General features: G+C 40.3%; 1 protein-coding gene across 5 annotated transcripts in view; it reads left to right on the forward strand.

Moving 5' to 3' along the window:
- LOC147460921 (eukaryotic translation initiation factor 5-like) overlaps window positions 1-14,970 on the forward strand; it is a 60,527-nt gene extending 45,557 nt beyond the window's left edge. Inside the window, exons 1-2 of one of the 5 annotated variants that reach the window (XM_086508606.1) lie at window positions 12,520-12,696; window positions 13,249-14,970. In XM_086508606.1, the coding sequence (XP_086364732.1) occupies window positions 13,492-14,784 (1,293 nt within the window). In that variant the 5' untranslated portion in view covers window positions 12,520-12,696; window positions 13,249-13,491 and the 3' untranslated portion in view covers window positions 14,785-14,970. The other 4 variants (XM_086508609.1, XM_086508608.1, XM_086508607.1 and 1 more) reach the window with 4 other exon arrangements.
- The last annotated feature ends 1,212 nt before the right edge of the window (window positions 14,971-16,182 follow it).

Here is a 16,182-nt window from a genome sequence, read left to right on the forward strand (position 1 = left end):
GATGGTTATCTTCTCTATGGCACTAGACTATGTGTTACTAACTCACTACGTGAGAAGGTAATGTATGAATCTCATGCTCCTCCTTATGCAGGGCATAGAGGGATTCAATCTACCCTAAGAACGATAGAAACATATTTCTATTGGCCTGCCATGAAATCAAACATACAAGAGTATGTTTCTAAATGTGTGGTATGCCAAAAGACAAAGTTTGATAGAGGGAAGCAACCTTGATTGCTTCCACCTTTGCCAATCCCTAATTCACCATGGGAGAGCATATCCATGGATTTGCCAATACACTTTGTATTTTGTTTACTTCAGTGCTACATGCTTGATGTCAATCTGCGTATATTCTATAGATGTTCTATAGAAATGCCCACCAAGCAAGACTAATTTGAACGCCTTAGGCACATAAGCTATGATTCTACCAACTGAGCTAGCACTTGAAGACATGTTCTAAGTCCTTAGGAATTGTTCCCATATGCGGGTGTGTGCGTGTGATGGGATGCCTCTCTCCCTATCTGTGAAGCCGTTGTATATATGTTTCAAAGTTCTTATACTCTCTAAAAAAACATGTGAAAGAATCACGGTTGCTTTCTAAAATAATTAGAACATGATAAAATCATTAGATTGAGTTTAAGTAGAATCAATGTTCAAGAAAGGATTACCTCAGCTTAGCCTTGAGCAGGTTGAAAATGGAGACTACCTGGTTGCAAACCATGGTAAAGGGAAGAAAAATTGGTGAAATATGTGAGAAAATAGTTCAAAAATCTTACAAATTTTAAATTTATGCTAATATTTCCGGTTCGCTTCTGTGTGAGAAGTTCGACAACCGCTTAATAAAAGAAACTTTCTTGAATTTTGATTAGTTATAGAATTTAAGAAAATTCAAGCTATGTGAGACTGTGAAATGAAATGTGAAATTAAAAAAACTTATTAATATATGTGTGTGTGTATCCATAGAATTTACTAGAATTATGGAAGTGAAATTTCACTTTAACATTCTAAAACAATAGAATGCAAAAAAGTCAAGACATGTCAGGATATGAAACGAAAGTGAAATAAACATTTAAAGTAAGTCTCTATAATGTATGCCCTGAAAACAATGAAAGTCTCCCTAACCCAACACAACACTAAGATTTCTTTTAGAAAGCAAAAAAAAACAAGGTGAGGGATCACGAGGGCCTGCCAATGGAAGGATTTGTAGAGGTGGTTTTAGGAAGTAGGAAGAGGGGAGCATTGGAATGTGTTTTTGGAGTTTAGTGGGAGCAGCAAGTAAATAATGGAGTGGTCGGACCAAAATGAGAATTTAGTGCCTGTTGTTATGTTAGTGAAGGAATTTGTAGTCCAAATGTGATCCAAAGTTGAATCATAGATTGTTGTGGCTTGGGTTATATGTTTTGTCATGTTATGTGTGGAGAGAAGGTTAGAAAGTGCAAGGTATTCAGGTGTTTGGTGTTTAGCATTGATGTTGAAGTCACCGAGTAAAATGGTAGGGGTGTGTTGGAGGTGAGGTGTGAGTAGTGTGGTCAATGTTTGCAGGAGTACGGGAAGTGGAGCTGAGGGTCTGCGGTACAATGTTATTAGGGTTATTGGTGGATTATGTGGCGTCTTGAGGAGCGCTGCAATGCATTCTATTTCATTCGTGGAAACGATGTTGTGGTATTGTAGATGTATGTTTTTGTTTGATGTGAAGAGGGATACTCCCATGGGGCCATTTGTTTGAGTGTGTGTGTAACCGTTTATGGCCACTGTGTTATGATGTTGTAGTTTTGTTTCTTGGAGACAAAGAATGTGGGAGGCCATTAAGCTATTATCATGAATAAGGTTGTTGTGGTGTTTCTTTAGGGACACAATGTTAAGAGATTGTATTATCAAGTGATTTATGGGCAAAGAGTGGAGGTCAAGCTGTGTAGGTTGCCAAGTGGCATGTGTTTTGAGGCAGTCTAACTCAGTTAGAACTGTTTGGTCTACTTTAATATGGTTGGGAGTTAATTCTGCCAGGAGGTAAAGGTTGTTGGGATCTCTTACACGAGAGAGGGCAGTGTACACAAGGCCGTGACTTTGAATGCTGGTCGGATCGAAAGCCAAGGTGTCTAGTGTCAAGCCTTGTGCACGGTGTATGGTTCTAGCAGCTACAGGTTGAATTGGGAATTGTGTTCTAGTAATAGTGTTTAGGAAGTGTTTTTCTATTTGAAACTCACGTGTTATTTTTTGGATTGGTGTCCATTGTCTATCTATTGATGTAATGTATAGTTGTTGGTTTTCATACCTAGTTTTTTGGTTTGAAAGTGAATCCAGATTGTTTGTGTTGTGGAGTGTTGTGTTATCGCTTTGAATATACCGTCGGCTCCATTGACTAGGCCATATAGAATGTCAACACAAAGTTCTACAATTAGGCCTGGTTTCAAGTGAAGTTTTTTGTGAAGACCTGCTCTGTCAATTTTAGATCTATTGGTATTTGAATAGTTTTGCTGCAATTTTTTGCCCTTGTGTCTTGTGCTTCAATAAATAGTGGTGTCCCTATGGTAGTGTTGAAAATATGTTGGTTGTGTAGGTCTTTATCTTTGTTTGCATAGTAAAGGTGGGAGACGATGGCTGGATGAGGTACTGTGCGCATGTAATGTGTATTGAGGTACAAAATGTCTTCGTTGGTGTGTTTTCAAATTTGTATCCTGTTGAGTATGTCGATGAATTTCTTGTTAGTTTGTCTCATGGTGCTTGTTAACTCATAACACTTTATGCGGTCATGCCAGAAAGAGGGTGAGATAGATTCGAGCAACTGATGTTTCTTGGAGAAAATCCAAGAGTCGCGCACAGGACCCGCTTGACAAAGATCGCCGCACAAGACAACATCAACACCACCAAATGGAAGGTCGTAGTTTTTTTTTATTGCATGCAGGCGAGAGTCTCCCATAGCGAAGACGCTGGTTCCAATCAAGGAGACTTCATCGAAAACGGCTAGCTGTAGGTCGTGATAAAGCAGTCGTAGTTCATTTAGTCTCTCAGGTGATATGGAAGTGTTAGATGATGTGAGCAGTGGCAAGTGGAGGGCTGAGTGGATAGTGGTTCCACCGATGTTAAAGGCAGCTTTGCCCGTGTATGCCATTAGCAAAGCTTTTGTCGATGTTGGATTGGAATGTGATCTGTGGTTATAGAAACGTAGAAGTCGTTGGACAATCAAAAGGAGGGTGAAAGTTTTCCCTGTGCCTGCGCCTTCAGTCAGGAAAATATGGATTGGTTCTATAGGAAATATACGTTTTCTTAGCATAATATCATCGAATATTAGCCTTTGTTGTGTGTTAAGTATTAGAATTCTCTTGTAATACATATCGTTTGGCTGTAGTAGTATTTTTATGGTTGGTGTGGTGTGTGTATGCAACTGGTGGTGTTGTATATTTAGGTCTTGTGTGATGTCGACACGAATATGCGAGGAAATATTAGATAGTGTTGTAGATGTCAAAGGTGTATTGGTGGCTAATGAGTTTGTGTTAAGGTTATCCTTTAGTATTGTGGTTTTGTTATATTTGGATTCGTTTGTATCGATGGTAGGTTTGTTTTGATTGTATACATCTTTCCATGTGAGTCCATCTGTTAGGTGTTGAGTTTCATTATTTATCCATGGTAGAAATAAAAGACATTGTTCTCTATAATAATTATCTGGATTTTTTGAGGCATTATATTTGACATATCGTATAATCTTTGGTTTGGTACGTTTTTTGTATGTGTTGTTTGTTGTATTGTATGTGGAGGCAAATTCTGCCAATGATATGGCATTGAGCTGGACAGGACGTGTACAGTATTTGTCTATGCTTGTCTCATAAAAGATGTTTGTGCTAGCTGGGTCTATGTTTTGTAGGAGGTGTTTTCGCTTGAGAAGCATTGTTCTCTCGTGGGGAGGGTTTGTGTTTATGAACATAAATTCTCGAGTTGCGTTGTAGAGAGGTAGGGAGAGTGCAATATATACTGCTTATTGTGAGCTTATTTGCTGTGTGTTTAGCATTGTGTTTCCTATTTTTCGAAGTCTATCGTATGTAGTTGCATTGTTTTCAATGCAAGAGTCAAATTGTTCTTTGATTTCTTTGAAGAGTGTGTTATCAAATTTTGTTATATATGAGGTGCAATAGGTAGCTGTTCCCTGTGCATTTAAAATGTATTGTATATCTGAATTCGCATCCCATAGCTTTGAAATGGTTGGATTGAAGTTATTTATGTAAATATCTTTGATATTTCTTTTCAACAAAAGTGTTGGGCATGAGATTATGGATGATATAGCTTCGATGTGATCGTTAAACCGAAGGTCCATAGATAGGAGCCACTGTTCGAATGTAATATTTTCTTTATAATCTAGTAGTAGCAGATTATCTTTGATTTGCTTGTGTTTCTTTCTTTTGTATTGGATATTGTTATCTGGAGAACGACAGGGTTCTAAAATCATAGTAAAAGGCATTGGGTAGCGAGGAAAGTCAAAGCGGCATCCCTTACGTTTTCTGAAGCAAGTTTTTCTATGCTTGTGTGTTTGAATTTCTTGTAAATCGATAGGAAGGAGCATGGAGTCAGTTGTTATAAACTTATCAATGAAATCCACAACATCTTCATTGGGATCTTTTCCATAGATAGGAGCATTTTCTATCCATAGGAGCCCATGATCATGTTGAGTACCTCGGCTCTGAAACTCGGTCACAAAAAAGTAATCTTTGAGACTTCCCAATATGGTTATATCTTTGGTTAGCAATTTCTTCATCCCATTAAATCGGTTCAAGTAAAAGCGGGCTGTTGTTTTACAGGGTCGGCTCGTACCAAATCTCGTATGTATGATGCTTCTGTCTGTGTGCTTGCACGCGTGATGGGGTTGAGCTTAGCAAGTGCTCTAATCAAGGGTTCCCAACGTTTCTCAGCTCTGCAGAAAATGTGATGAAGAATGTTAGTGGTCCAAGTTGTCTAATCATAGCAAAGGCGTTTTTTTTTTAGTTTCTCTTTTGTAGTCGGGTGATGTTCGCAATGCCTCGAAGTCACGATATCCAAGTTAGGAAGACAAGACCTTCTCAATGTTAGTATCTCCAATAACTTGTGCGGCCACTAGTGTATTGTGGTTTAGCTTGCCTTTGCGCATACGGATCCAAATGGATCCCATGATTTTTTGAGTCACGACTTTGACTATTTTGAAAAAAAGATTTTGTAAATTTAGCGAGAACCTTCTATCACTATGCATAAGCTCCCATTGAGCCACGTGCTGATATTTATGCTTAGCAAGTGTATGGTATTTACGGGGCTCACCATAGAAAATAGTAGGAAAACTAAGTTCTTCACAGTATTCATCTTTGAAAATACTCAAAGGATTATTTCCCTCGGCAAGAGCTACAAAGAAGATTTTGTCGTTGTGATCTACTACTTGTTGTGATTACTCAATTCCATGGAGCATGACATCTGTAGCTAGATCATCTTCTTATGATGGTTGATTGTTGTCGACAAAATCATCAGGCAAAGGACAATGAAGACTATGGAAGTGGCTTACCCACTCATTGTTCAGAGCAATATTTTCAGTTGTGTATAAAGATGTTTGCAATAGTTGAACAGTGGCTTTCATTGTAAGCAATGGTCGAACAACCTCGAAAAGGTAGCAATGATTATACTGTAGACGATGCTTAATACCCACTATTATCGAGGCTTCATCATGAATAAACCTTGACAATATTTGTTGTGTTTTCCCCAAGGATACCAAAACATTAACAACGCTACCTCGCAAGCCAAATTGACCATCGTATGTAAGCTCCCTAATTTTGGTGAAAGGTAGCCTTGGACTTACAAGGCGGCTTTCTGAATGATTTAGCTTCTCTACTGTAGCCAAGGGAAGGTTAAATCCTATGGAATTCAATTGGGAGAGCAGTGCACAATGTTTTTGCCTTCTACGACTGCATGAAGTGCAAACATAGTTTTCGTGTATTTCATTGTCTCTAGACCTCCCAAGTGCCGACCTACGCCCTTTTCGAGCTAATTGTGAAAAAAACATTAAACGTCCACATTTATAACATCGATATATAGGAACATCGTTTGCTATTTCTATGTACTGTTGTATAGCTTTTTTTGATGGGGAGACTTGTTCAACGTTTATGTTGGACGGAGCTGTGGGGTGTATTTTTTTCTTAAGTTTTTTAATTTTTGATGTTATTGAACCTATTTCTCGAATTGTTCCGTCACCCAAGCAAGCAAATTGCCTCGCGATGGAGATAGGGAGTTCATTCGGGCTGGAGAATCAAAGCTGTCCATGACTCTGTCTCATTTTTGTCCCAGGTACGAGGCTTGCGTTTGTGTGAGGATCGGTTGTCCCCCAAGTAAAAAAATAGGTTACCACTTCTATCTACAATGATGATTTTTTGAAATGTCGCGGGGTCGGATTCACTATTGAATGTTGTGTTTTTGAGTGAAGTTATTGGCACACCGTAAATATAAACATCACATGTAATACTAAATCTCAAGGAGAACACATGGATAATATCAAGTGCAATACTAATAGATGATGTGTGACTATTTAATACTTGGGTCAAAATGGAGGAATGATGTTTACTGGAAGCCAAATGTGCTAGAGAAGGTGTGATCATTGGTGTTTGCTCTAATGATAGTCTCACTGCCTCTATCATAATGTTGGTGATTTTTTGTAATGACGAGCATGACTTTATTATTATATTGAGCACGAGGAAAACATTATTATTCCATGGGTGATCAGCAAGGAAAGCACTATCAATCTCATTTTGAATGAGTTGTTCAAAAGATGCATTATGGTTGGTTGAGGAAGCCATGTACATGCAGTTTGTCGTCGCCTTACGCTATGCAGTGGAAGGAAGATAAGTAAATGAAACACGCACACACTAAGAGAGAGAGAGAGAGAGAGAGAGAGAGAGAGAGAGAGAGAGAGAGAGAGATGGAAATTTACAAGATAAGCAATGGATGAAAGCAATATAATATAAAGGGTGTTCTTCGGCGTGGAGGTGATAGAGCTTTAATGTTGTAGAGGAGCACTACTTTGTTTCTTCGACAAAAGATGTGATGAGGGCTAATTTGTTGACAGTGAATTTGCTAGTGTGAACAAGGGAGGCTAGTAGGTCATGTGCATCTAGCACATCATAAGCATATAACTCAACAAAGTTTGACAAGGTGCAATACTTTGTCGACTATGTCACTCGTTAAGGAAACATCAATTGGGGAAGCTTTGTTGGCCAAATTTTTTCCTTCAAGCTTGGACACCAAAACAATAGTTGTACATTTTGAGCAAATAGAGCAAAAGTCTAGCTCTTGTTGGTGGTGAAACTTAGTAGATTTATATTGATCGTGAAAACGCTCCACCAAAATTGAGTTCACATTCACAAAGTGCAGTGTGCCAGTTACCTATGTATAGGCACCTGACGAGTTAGAGGTTTCTTGAGTTATTGCGATGAAACAAGAAAAGCAAGATCAATACTTACTTCTTGATTGTGACCAACATCAAGAATATGGGCCTTATATGCTTCCTCGACGATGCTTGAGACGAGGACTTGTGACGTGTGCTAGTATAGTAATATCCAAGATTAAGAGTGTATTGCTGCGACCTGTGAAGGAACCTATGTTTTGTGCAACAAATGTAAGATGCACATCGGTTTCCAGAGCACAAAAAATAGCATGGTAATCATCTTTACGTGCATCCACGAAGCTAAGCTGTGATGGCAAGGGAGAGAAAATATTAAAAGCTGGAAATCTATAGAAGGGTGAAGATAAGTAAGCCTTTCAGTGGTACGGTCCTCAACTGTTGGCCGATCTACAACAAGAAGATCACCTTGGGAAAGACTAGCTTTTGAAGTGTTAGCATGGCCCTATATAACAACAAAAGCTATAGTTCCAAAGTGTGTACGGGTGCCTTGTGTATGGAAGAACTATGTGTCATCCAAAAATTGATGCACTTTGCTCTCTGGGTAGAAACTAAGGCTGACTTCAAAAGGCTTTGTCTTTTCTACAACCATCGAAGCATTGAAAAATAGTACATAAGGAGATGTGCAAATGTCTGACTTAGTTTGTGTTAATTTCGTGCTGTTTCCAATTTAAAAAGTGCCGATTGAGGACATAGGAAAAGGAGAAATGCCACTCCAAAATAGACAAAAATAGTGTAAAATTTTAAAAAAACAGCGTTATTTTTTGAACTTTTTTTTGAAATATTGAGATGGGAATTTACAAGATGAGCATGGATGAAAGCAATATAATACAAAGGGTGTTCTTTGGCATGGAGGTGATGGAGCTTCAATGTTGTAGAGGAGCACTATTTTGTCTCTTCAACAAAAGATGTGATGAGGCCTAATTTGTTGACAGTGAATTTACCAGTGCGAACAAGGGAGGCTAGTAGCTCACGTGCATCTAGCACATCATAAGAATATAAGTCAACAAAGTTTTTGTCAAGGTGCAATACTTTGTCAACTATGTCATCCGCTAAGGAAACATCAATTGGGGAAGCTTTGTTGGCCAAAATCTTTCCTTCAAGCTTGGGCACCAAAACAATAGTTGTAGATTTTGAGAAAATAGAGCAAAAGTCCACCTCTTGTTGGTGGTGAATCTTAGTAGATTTGCATTGACCGCAGAAACATTCCACCAAAATTGAGTTCACATTCACAAAGTGTAGTGTGCCAGTTACCTATGTAGAGGCACCTGACGAGTTAGAGTTTTCTTGAGTTATTACGATGAAAAAGGGAAAGCAAGATCAATACTTACTTCTTGGTTGTGACCAACATCAAGAATATGGGCCTTATATGCTTCCGCCAAACGGTGCTTGAGACGAGGACTTTTGACATGTGCTAGGATAATAATATCCAAGACTGAGAGTGTATTGCTTCGACCTGTGAAGGAACCTATGTTTCGTGCAACAAACATAGGATGCACATCGGTCTCCAGAGCACGAAAAATAGCGTGGTAATCATCTTTACATGCATTCACAAAGCTAAGCTATGATAGCAAGAGAGAAAAAATATTAGAAAGTTGTAAATCTATAGGAGGGTGAAGATAAGTAAGCCTTACAGTGGTACGGTCCTCAGCCGCTAGCCCATCTGCAACAACAAGATCACCTTGGGAAAGACCAGCTTTTGAAGTGCTAGCATGGCCTTGTATAACAACAAAAGCTACAGTTCCAAAGTGTGTATAGGTGCCTTGTGCATGCAACGACTGTGCCTCATCCAAAAATTGACGTACTTTGCTCTCTGGGTAGAAACTAAGGCTGACTTCAAAAGGCTTTGTTTTTTCAACAACTGTGGAAGCATTGAAAAATAGTACATGAGGAGATGTGCAACCATCTGACTTAGTTTTTTTTTTTTACAGTTACATTCTCAATGTGGACAAAGTCTCCTATAGTAAGGGTGTCAATGAATTGCTCAATAAATTGATCGCTAACAGCACAAGTGATGGTGTCAGTGTTGAGTGGATCAACTAGGTCTGCCTTAAGGTAACGCATATACTTAGCGACTTTTGGGCTTTGTTTGTAGGTTCCATAATGGTTAAGTATGCACCCCTCGAATGCGAAACGAGGACAAGTTTCAGTGATCTCAACAATGCGCAATAGAGGGATCTTCGTGGGAATATAAGGCACAAGAGAAGATGAACTAGCGGGAATTACATTCTCATGGCAACACTCAGTATCAATATGTGCTTCTAGTTTGGCACCCTCCACAATGCTCTCTTTTTTTGCAACTACAGATGGTGGTCCCCCCAATAAAGGTTTGGCTGCCACAACAAAAAACAAAACTCGTAAGGGTTGGATACAACAGTAGAATGTCTATGCGGTGCAAGCAAGTCTTACTTAGTTCCGTTGTCGCCTCACACGTCTTGGAAAGTGTACGTGCTATTGCACTACTTTGTTCCACACGCTTGAGGGATTTGGGTCCAACACCAAGAGAAGAAGAAACATCAACCTTAGGTAGGCTCGAAGCGCTCCTTGTGCGGAGTGGAGACACACGATCGAGAACGAGGGCACTATCGGGGCCCAAAAAAGATGCAGCTGTATCATGGTGCACTATCTTGTGTAACTCTGTAAAAACAAAAAGGAAAGTCACATTATTGCCAAGCATATATCAATCATTTTCTATAAGTTAGCAAGCTATTGAGTCACCATTTTCAAACTCCATCGAGCAAACATCACTAGATTCATCGCACATGGGTTCGACGTTGTCATCGTAGCCATCGTAATGTCCATCGAGTGGATTTCGCGAGGAAGAAGAGACATCCATACTAAGAGAGGATGGTAAATAATGTTCGCAGAATTATTACTTGATGTGTTCAAAAGAAGCAAAGGGTAAAGAACATGCTTTAGCTAAAGGATGAACAAGTTCATAGAAAGAATACTTCACACAGTCACAAGCATCTTAGGATCAATAAGGGAGAGGGATGTTTTTGAACTAATTTTTGAAGCAGCAAGACCCTTTATATACTACAACCTCCCTTGCCTTTCTCAACGGTTCACTATGTCTTAAAGCTAACCTACTATCACATCTACCAAATGGATTTGACACATTTAGACACATGCAACAAGTGACATCAAATTCAAAGGAATTAATGAACAAGTGGACAAGTGTGTGTTGATGGTCTAGAGTTCCCACCATGCTCATGTGTTGAACACCATAGAAATAGTGAATGAACAAGCCTAAAATTTTCCCTTGACAAACTTAGCGAAGAGAAATTTGCATGCTCGAGAAAATGTTTTTTCCTGAGGACTTGGTGGGAAAAGGATATTTCGAATGCCGAGAAATTTTAAAAATCAAGCTAATTTTTTGATGGGTTTTTACATTGTTTTTCTCTCTTTTGGGGTTAAGAGCATTTTCAAAATTGAATACGGTATGGTATTAGGTCAAGACACATTTCTTCCCGACAAAAATTTTCAAGAGGAAATTTTGGAAAAGTAGGTACTTTTTTTTGCGTTTTTACACTTTTCCTCTCTCTTTTGAGGTTGACAACATTCTCGAAATAAAAAACGGCATCGTATTCAGTTGAGACACATTTTTCCGTAAGATTTCTTGCAGCGAAACACTTTCTCCCTTTTGAGCTTCACAACATTTTCGAAATCGAAAACGGCATGCAGTCCTCGGGAAAAACCTTTTTTCCAAACATGCAAAATGCCTTTCCTTATTTTTGCAAAGAGGAAAATTTAGAAAATTAGCTTACTTTTTAAGGTTTTTACACTATGTTTCTCTATTTTGGGGCGGAATTTCTCCTTTTCCCCTTGCGCTCAAGCGGCATTTTGGAAATTGTAGAGGTTGCCAACATTTTCGAAATCGAAAACAGCATGCAATGTTCAGGAAAAAAACATTTTCTCAAACATACAAAATGTCTTTCCTTATTTTTGCCAAGAGGAAAATTTAGAAAATTAGGTTACTTTTCTAGCTTTTTACACTATTTTTCTCTATTTCGGGGTGGAGTTTCTCCTTTTCCCCTTGCGCTCGACTGTCATTTTGGAAATTGAAGACGACACGATATTAAACTGCGACACATTTTCTCGGGACACTGACGGCATGTTATCAAATCGAGAGAAAGGAGATCATGCTTATTTTTTTTTACATTGGGAATGATGCGCACATAATCCATTTCACCTTGAGTTATGTAGTTCACCACGAGCCACTGACACAAAGAGTCGTGAAAGGTCTAAGCTAGTGCTCGAAAAAAACTTTTTTCCAAAAACTTGGCGAACCTACATAAGCGAAACAACAAGGTAAATTTTCAAAATTTTGTAGGTCTTCCCACTTCAAATATAAAATTTAGAGGTAAATTTCGAAATTTGTAGGTGGCATTATACTAAACGTAGGTTTTTTTTTCAAGCACTGGCCTAAGCTGTAAATAGGCTAGAAGTATATTTTCTCAAGACTCTAAGATTGACAGATTTTGAAAACGCCATAGTGTTAACACAACCATTGTCATCCAACCCTCTGCAGTCGTACTGAGCACCTCCCTCGCCCTTGGCAACCTCGCAAAGACCAGTTCGTCAATAGTCGTATTGAGCACCTCCCTCGCCCTCCACAACCTCGCAAAGACTAGTTTGCCGATTGCAGTGGACTGCCTTTAAGGCTCTACAAACATCGAGGCTGCAGCTCCGCATGCACGTCAATTGCGCGCAACGGAGATGGTACGCCGACTGCAGTTAAGCCTCTACAAACATCAAGGCTGCTACGCATGCGCGCCAACTGCATGCAACGGGTGATACGATGGTGGTCTGCCATAGCTAAGCATGGACATGGATTTATACACGGGGTTGGACCCGGCAAGACAAAGCACTGGTGGCGGGTGGCAGGCTGCAGCCCCTGGGTGCTGCTCAGGCGAGCTCTTGACTTGCTTGGACTCCTGTAAGCCTTTAAAGCTCGCCAAAATTTCACCCGGCTCCAGCCTCCACGTGGACGCCATAGAGTGAAGGACGCCTAAACGGGCCCAACACTAAGGCCTATGCTTTACCAGGCCAAAAAAGGGGACTACTTTGAAGGTTTTGAGGGAACTTCTCCCTCTCGAATCGGAGGTAGTGGACAGTGGACACCGACCTCTTTGCTTTGAAATTCAAATAGGAAAGAATGCGGGAATGTAAAGCCAATTGAGACTCAAACTTTTTGGGCAGTGTCCTGCTCCGAAACCCGCTCACTTCTTTACACATTGAAGGCAGTTGCGTAGGCAAGCTTATTAGGGTTTTGTACCAGCCCTTCAGGGAAGCACCCGGTGAGTCATGCTTTCCTTCCTTTTCTGTCAAGAATCCATAGAGAGAGAGAGAGAGAGAGAGAGAGAGAGAGAGAGAGAGAGAGAGAGAGAGAGAGAGTATATTTTGGAATAAGATTCTATATGTGCGCACAGGAGAATGGATTCCTGTAATGAATCAATGATTCCTTGTTTGTAGACTTCGATCATAAGGAAACCTGATTGGAATTAGTTGTATGTGATGCTTTACATTGGAATCTGGATCGTATCACCAAAGTATATAGATTCTATGCACGGGATTCTGAATAACCCTTTTCACAGGTCTTTAAAACTGTGTGTTTGTGGGTGTGCGCACAAACCTAATCGTCTCCAATGTTTCTTCCAAAGGGGTGTGTGTGTGTGTGTGAGAGAGAGAGAGAGAGAGAGAGAGAGAGAGAGCAAGAGAGAGCATTGATGCATCAATATGGCTGAATTTTTGTTGGTTTTATTGCAATCTAGCTATTCTTTTCTCTTGTGTGCAATTCATGGCTGGCTTCTAATAGAACACCTCCACTGATTTTTGGTTATGTGTATCAGGCTTATCTGTCTCAGTTGCGGTGACAAGTTTGGTCATGTGTGAGGAGATCTCACAAAAGGCGTGTATGCAGTCGGAATCTATCCACTTCGTTCTACGTTCATCGCATCCAAGGAAGGCTCGCTCCTTGTACCTGCCGTCCACACGTATTGGTGGGAACAAATTGCAGAAGTCATACGTGTGTGAAGTCATTTGGTTTTTCCTGCCTGACAAAGGGCCTGTTTAAGTCCTTTGATAATCCAACCATGGCTCTTCAGAATATCGGCATTGGCAACAGGGATGATGCCTTCTACAGGTACAAAATGCCTCGGCTGGTCACCAAGATTGAGGGGCGTGGAAATGGCATCAAAACTAATCTGGTCAATATGGTGGATGTTGCCAAGGCCTTGGCCAGGCCCCCTGCTTATATCACTAAGTTTTATGGTTGTGAACTTGGGGCTCAGTCAAAGTTTGATGAGAAAACCAACACTGCAATTGTCAATGGAGCTCATGAAACTGCAAAGCTATCTGCTCTTCTTGAGAATTTTATCAAAAAGTATGTGCAGTGCTATGGGTGTGGTAACCCAGAGACGGAGGTGACTATTACAAAAAGCCAGACAATCACTTTGAAATGTGCTGCTTGTGGGTTTACCTCGAACGTCGACATGAGGGACAAGCTAACAACATTCATTTTAAAGAACCCTCCTGCACAAAAGAGTAAGAAGAAGGGATTGAGGAAAGCTGAAAATGAACGGCTAAAAGCAGGCGATGCGGTGGATGCGGAGATGAAGCAATTGAAAAAGGAAATCAAGAAGAAGGCGCGCGACGAGATGAAGCAGGTTTCCAGGAAGAAGAATTCCAGCTCAGACGAGGAAGGTCTCTCTTCGAGTAGTAGCCAAGTGGACGAGGTAGAAGATGCGACTGCGGAAGAAGAGGAGGTTGAATGGAAAACTGATACATCAGCCAAAGCAGCACAGCAGCGAATTAAGGAGCAGCTCAACACAGTTACAAGTGAGATGGTCATGCTAGGTATTGTGAGTGAAAATAAAGAAAATCTTAAAGTTGAAAGAGAAAACCAGGGGGCTGAATGTGAAGCTCCATCGGCTGAACTGGCTTGCTTATATGGCAAGCTAGTTAAGGATTTCAAGCTTTGTATTGACAGCAAGTATAGGGCTGATCAACTTGCTTCTCACTTGAAGATTATTCGTCCGGGGACATCGCAACAGGAGGTGATGAATGCATTTTTTGAAGCCCTATTTGATAGAGTTCAGAGGGGGTTGGCGAAGGAGATAAGCAGAAAGAAATTGTATCTGATGAAGGTGACCACCGACGAATATTATCAAGCCCTTTTACTTGGTGCTATTGAGGCTCATTACACCTCTAAGCCACACGAAGTTCGCAAGGAAGTTGCTGTATCTTTGAAGATGCTGTATGATCTGGATATCTTGGAAGAGGATGTGATTGTGGCTTGGTATCAGAAAGGTTCACATAATGAAGTGAAGAAGTTTGCCAAGCCTTTCGTTGATTGGGTGCAGAATGCAGAGTCAGAGGAGGAATGAAGTTGAGAAGCATGCTTTATCCTTATGTGGATTGGGTGCTCAATGTGGAGGAAGAATGACTTTTGTCATGGTTTCTTGGGTCTGCTGATTTCTTTGTATAATTTGTTATTCTGTAATTTTTGTTTTCCATTTTATGATTTATTTATGGGTATCATTTTCTTAATATCTTATTGAAGTTATGTGATATTATAGAAGAATTTTTTAATGCATGTGATGGTATTTTGTTGGACACTCTAGTGTAATCTAAATTTGTTTGTCGATAGTGTCGATAGTGCCACACACTTGCAAGGCTCAAGCATACTCTCTTGAATACAATGGGGATCTTTCGTGATTCTATTTAATTTTGTTTTCTTAAAAATCGTAAGCAGTTAGGTCTCCCCAATCTAGAAAAAATAAAAGGCATCTCAAAACATCCTAAGTGCATAAGTGAAAGGTGAGTTTAGGAAATAAAAGACTTTTTGTGTCCATATAAACAGATGGTGGATTGTACAGATTGATACATAATATGTGTTTTTCTTTTGTTTATTTTTCCTTTAGAGTTTTCTTTTCTTTAGAATGTCTTTGCACTATATAGTAAGTGAGTTTTTTTTTTGGAAGCCATAGGTGATACGATTTTTGGAAATTGGAGGAGAATCTTGGGAGATCCACGACATTGGATTGGATGCGGAACTCTCTCTCTCTCTCTCTCCCCCCTCCCCCACACACACACACACACAACAAACAACTGTGGTAGATCGGTTATGTCATTTCCCCTTGAATAATAGGTCTTGAGTTCAATTGGGGTCCTTGCCGAATAAATCTTTAAGGTTTCTTGGGATGGTTTTCTACGACTTTAACATTCTCTTCTTCTCGTGTGTGTGTGTGTGTGTGTGTGTGTGCGCGTGTGCATACGTGCGCAAGTTAATAAGAAGAGGAAAATGGTATAACCTATCTATCACTTAAGTGTGGTAGATTGGTTATGCCATTTCTCTCTTGAATAATAGGTCTTGAGTTCAGCTCGACTCCTCGTCGGATAGGTCTTTGGGATGTTTTCCAAACTCTCTTCTTCTTCTTCTTCTCCCCCCCTCTCCCCCCCTCTCTAGAAAGGATGACACTTCTCTTTCGCGAGGGAGGGTTTTATCTTTCTCTACGCGAGGCAAGGCCTCTACCAGGGAGCAATGTTGGCAAGGTTCATGCCCATTCTCTCTGAGTCTCTCAACTGTCTCCGGGCAGAAGCACTGTCTGTCATGAGGCCTTGGGGATTACATGCGGATCTGTGGAGACAAACGGCGGTGGGGGAGGATAGCAATGTGTCGAGAGAGGGTATGAAGAGAGGAGAGAGGGTGTGTGAGGGACCCGGGTGGGGAAAAAATTGTTAAAACGAAAATCGTTGAGGAGTGGGCACAAGGCACCCATGAA

This window comes from Adiantum capillus-veneris, chromosome 3 (genome assembly GCF_014529385.1).
Source record: "Adiantum capillus-veneris isolate H3 chromosome 3, ASM1452938v2, whole genome shotgun sequence".
Classification (NCBI taxonomy): Eukaryota; Viridiplantae; Streptophyta; class Polypodiopsida; order Polypodiales; family Pteridaceae; genus Adiantum; species Adiantum capillus-veneris.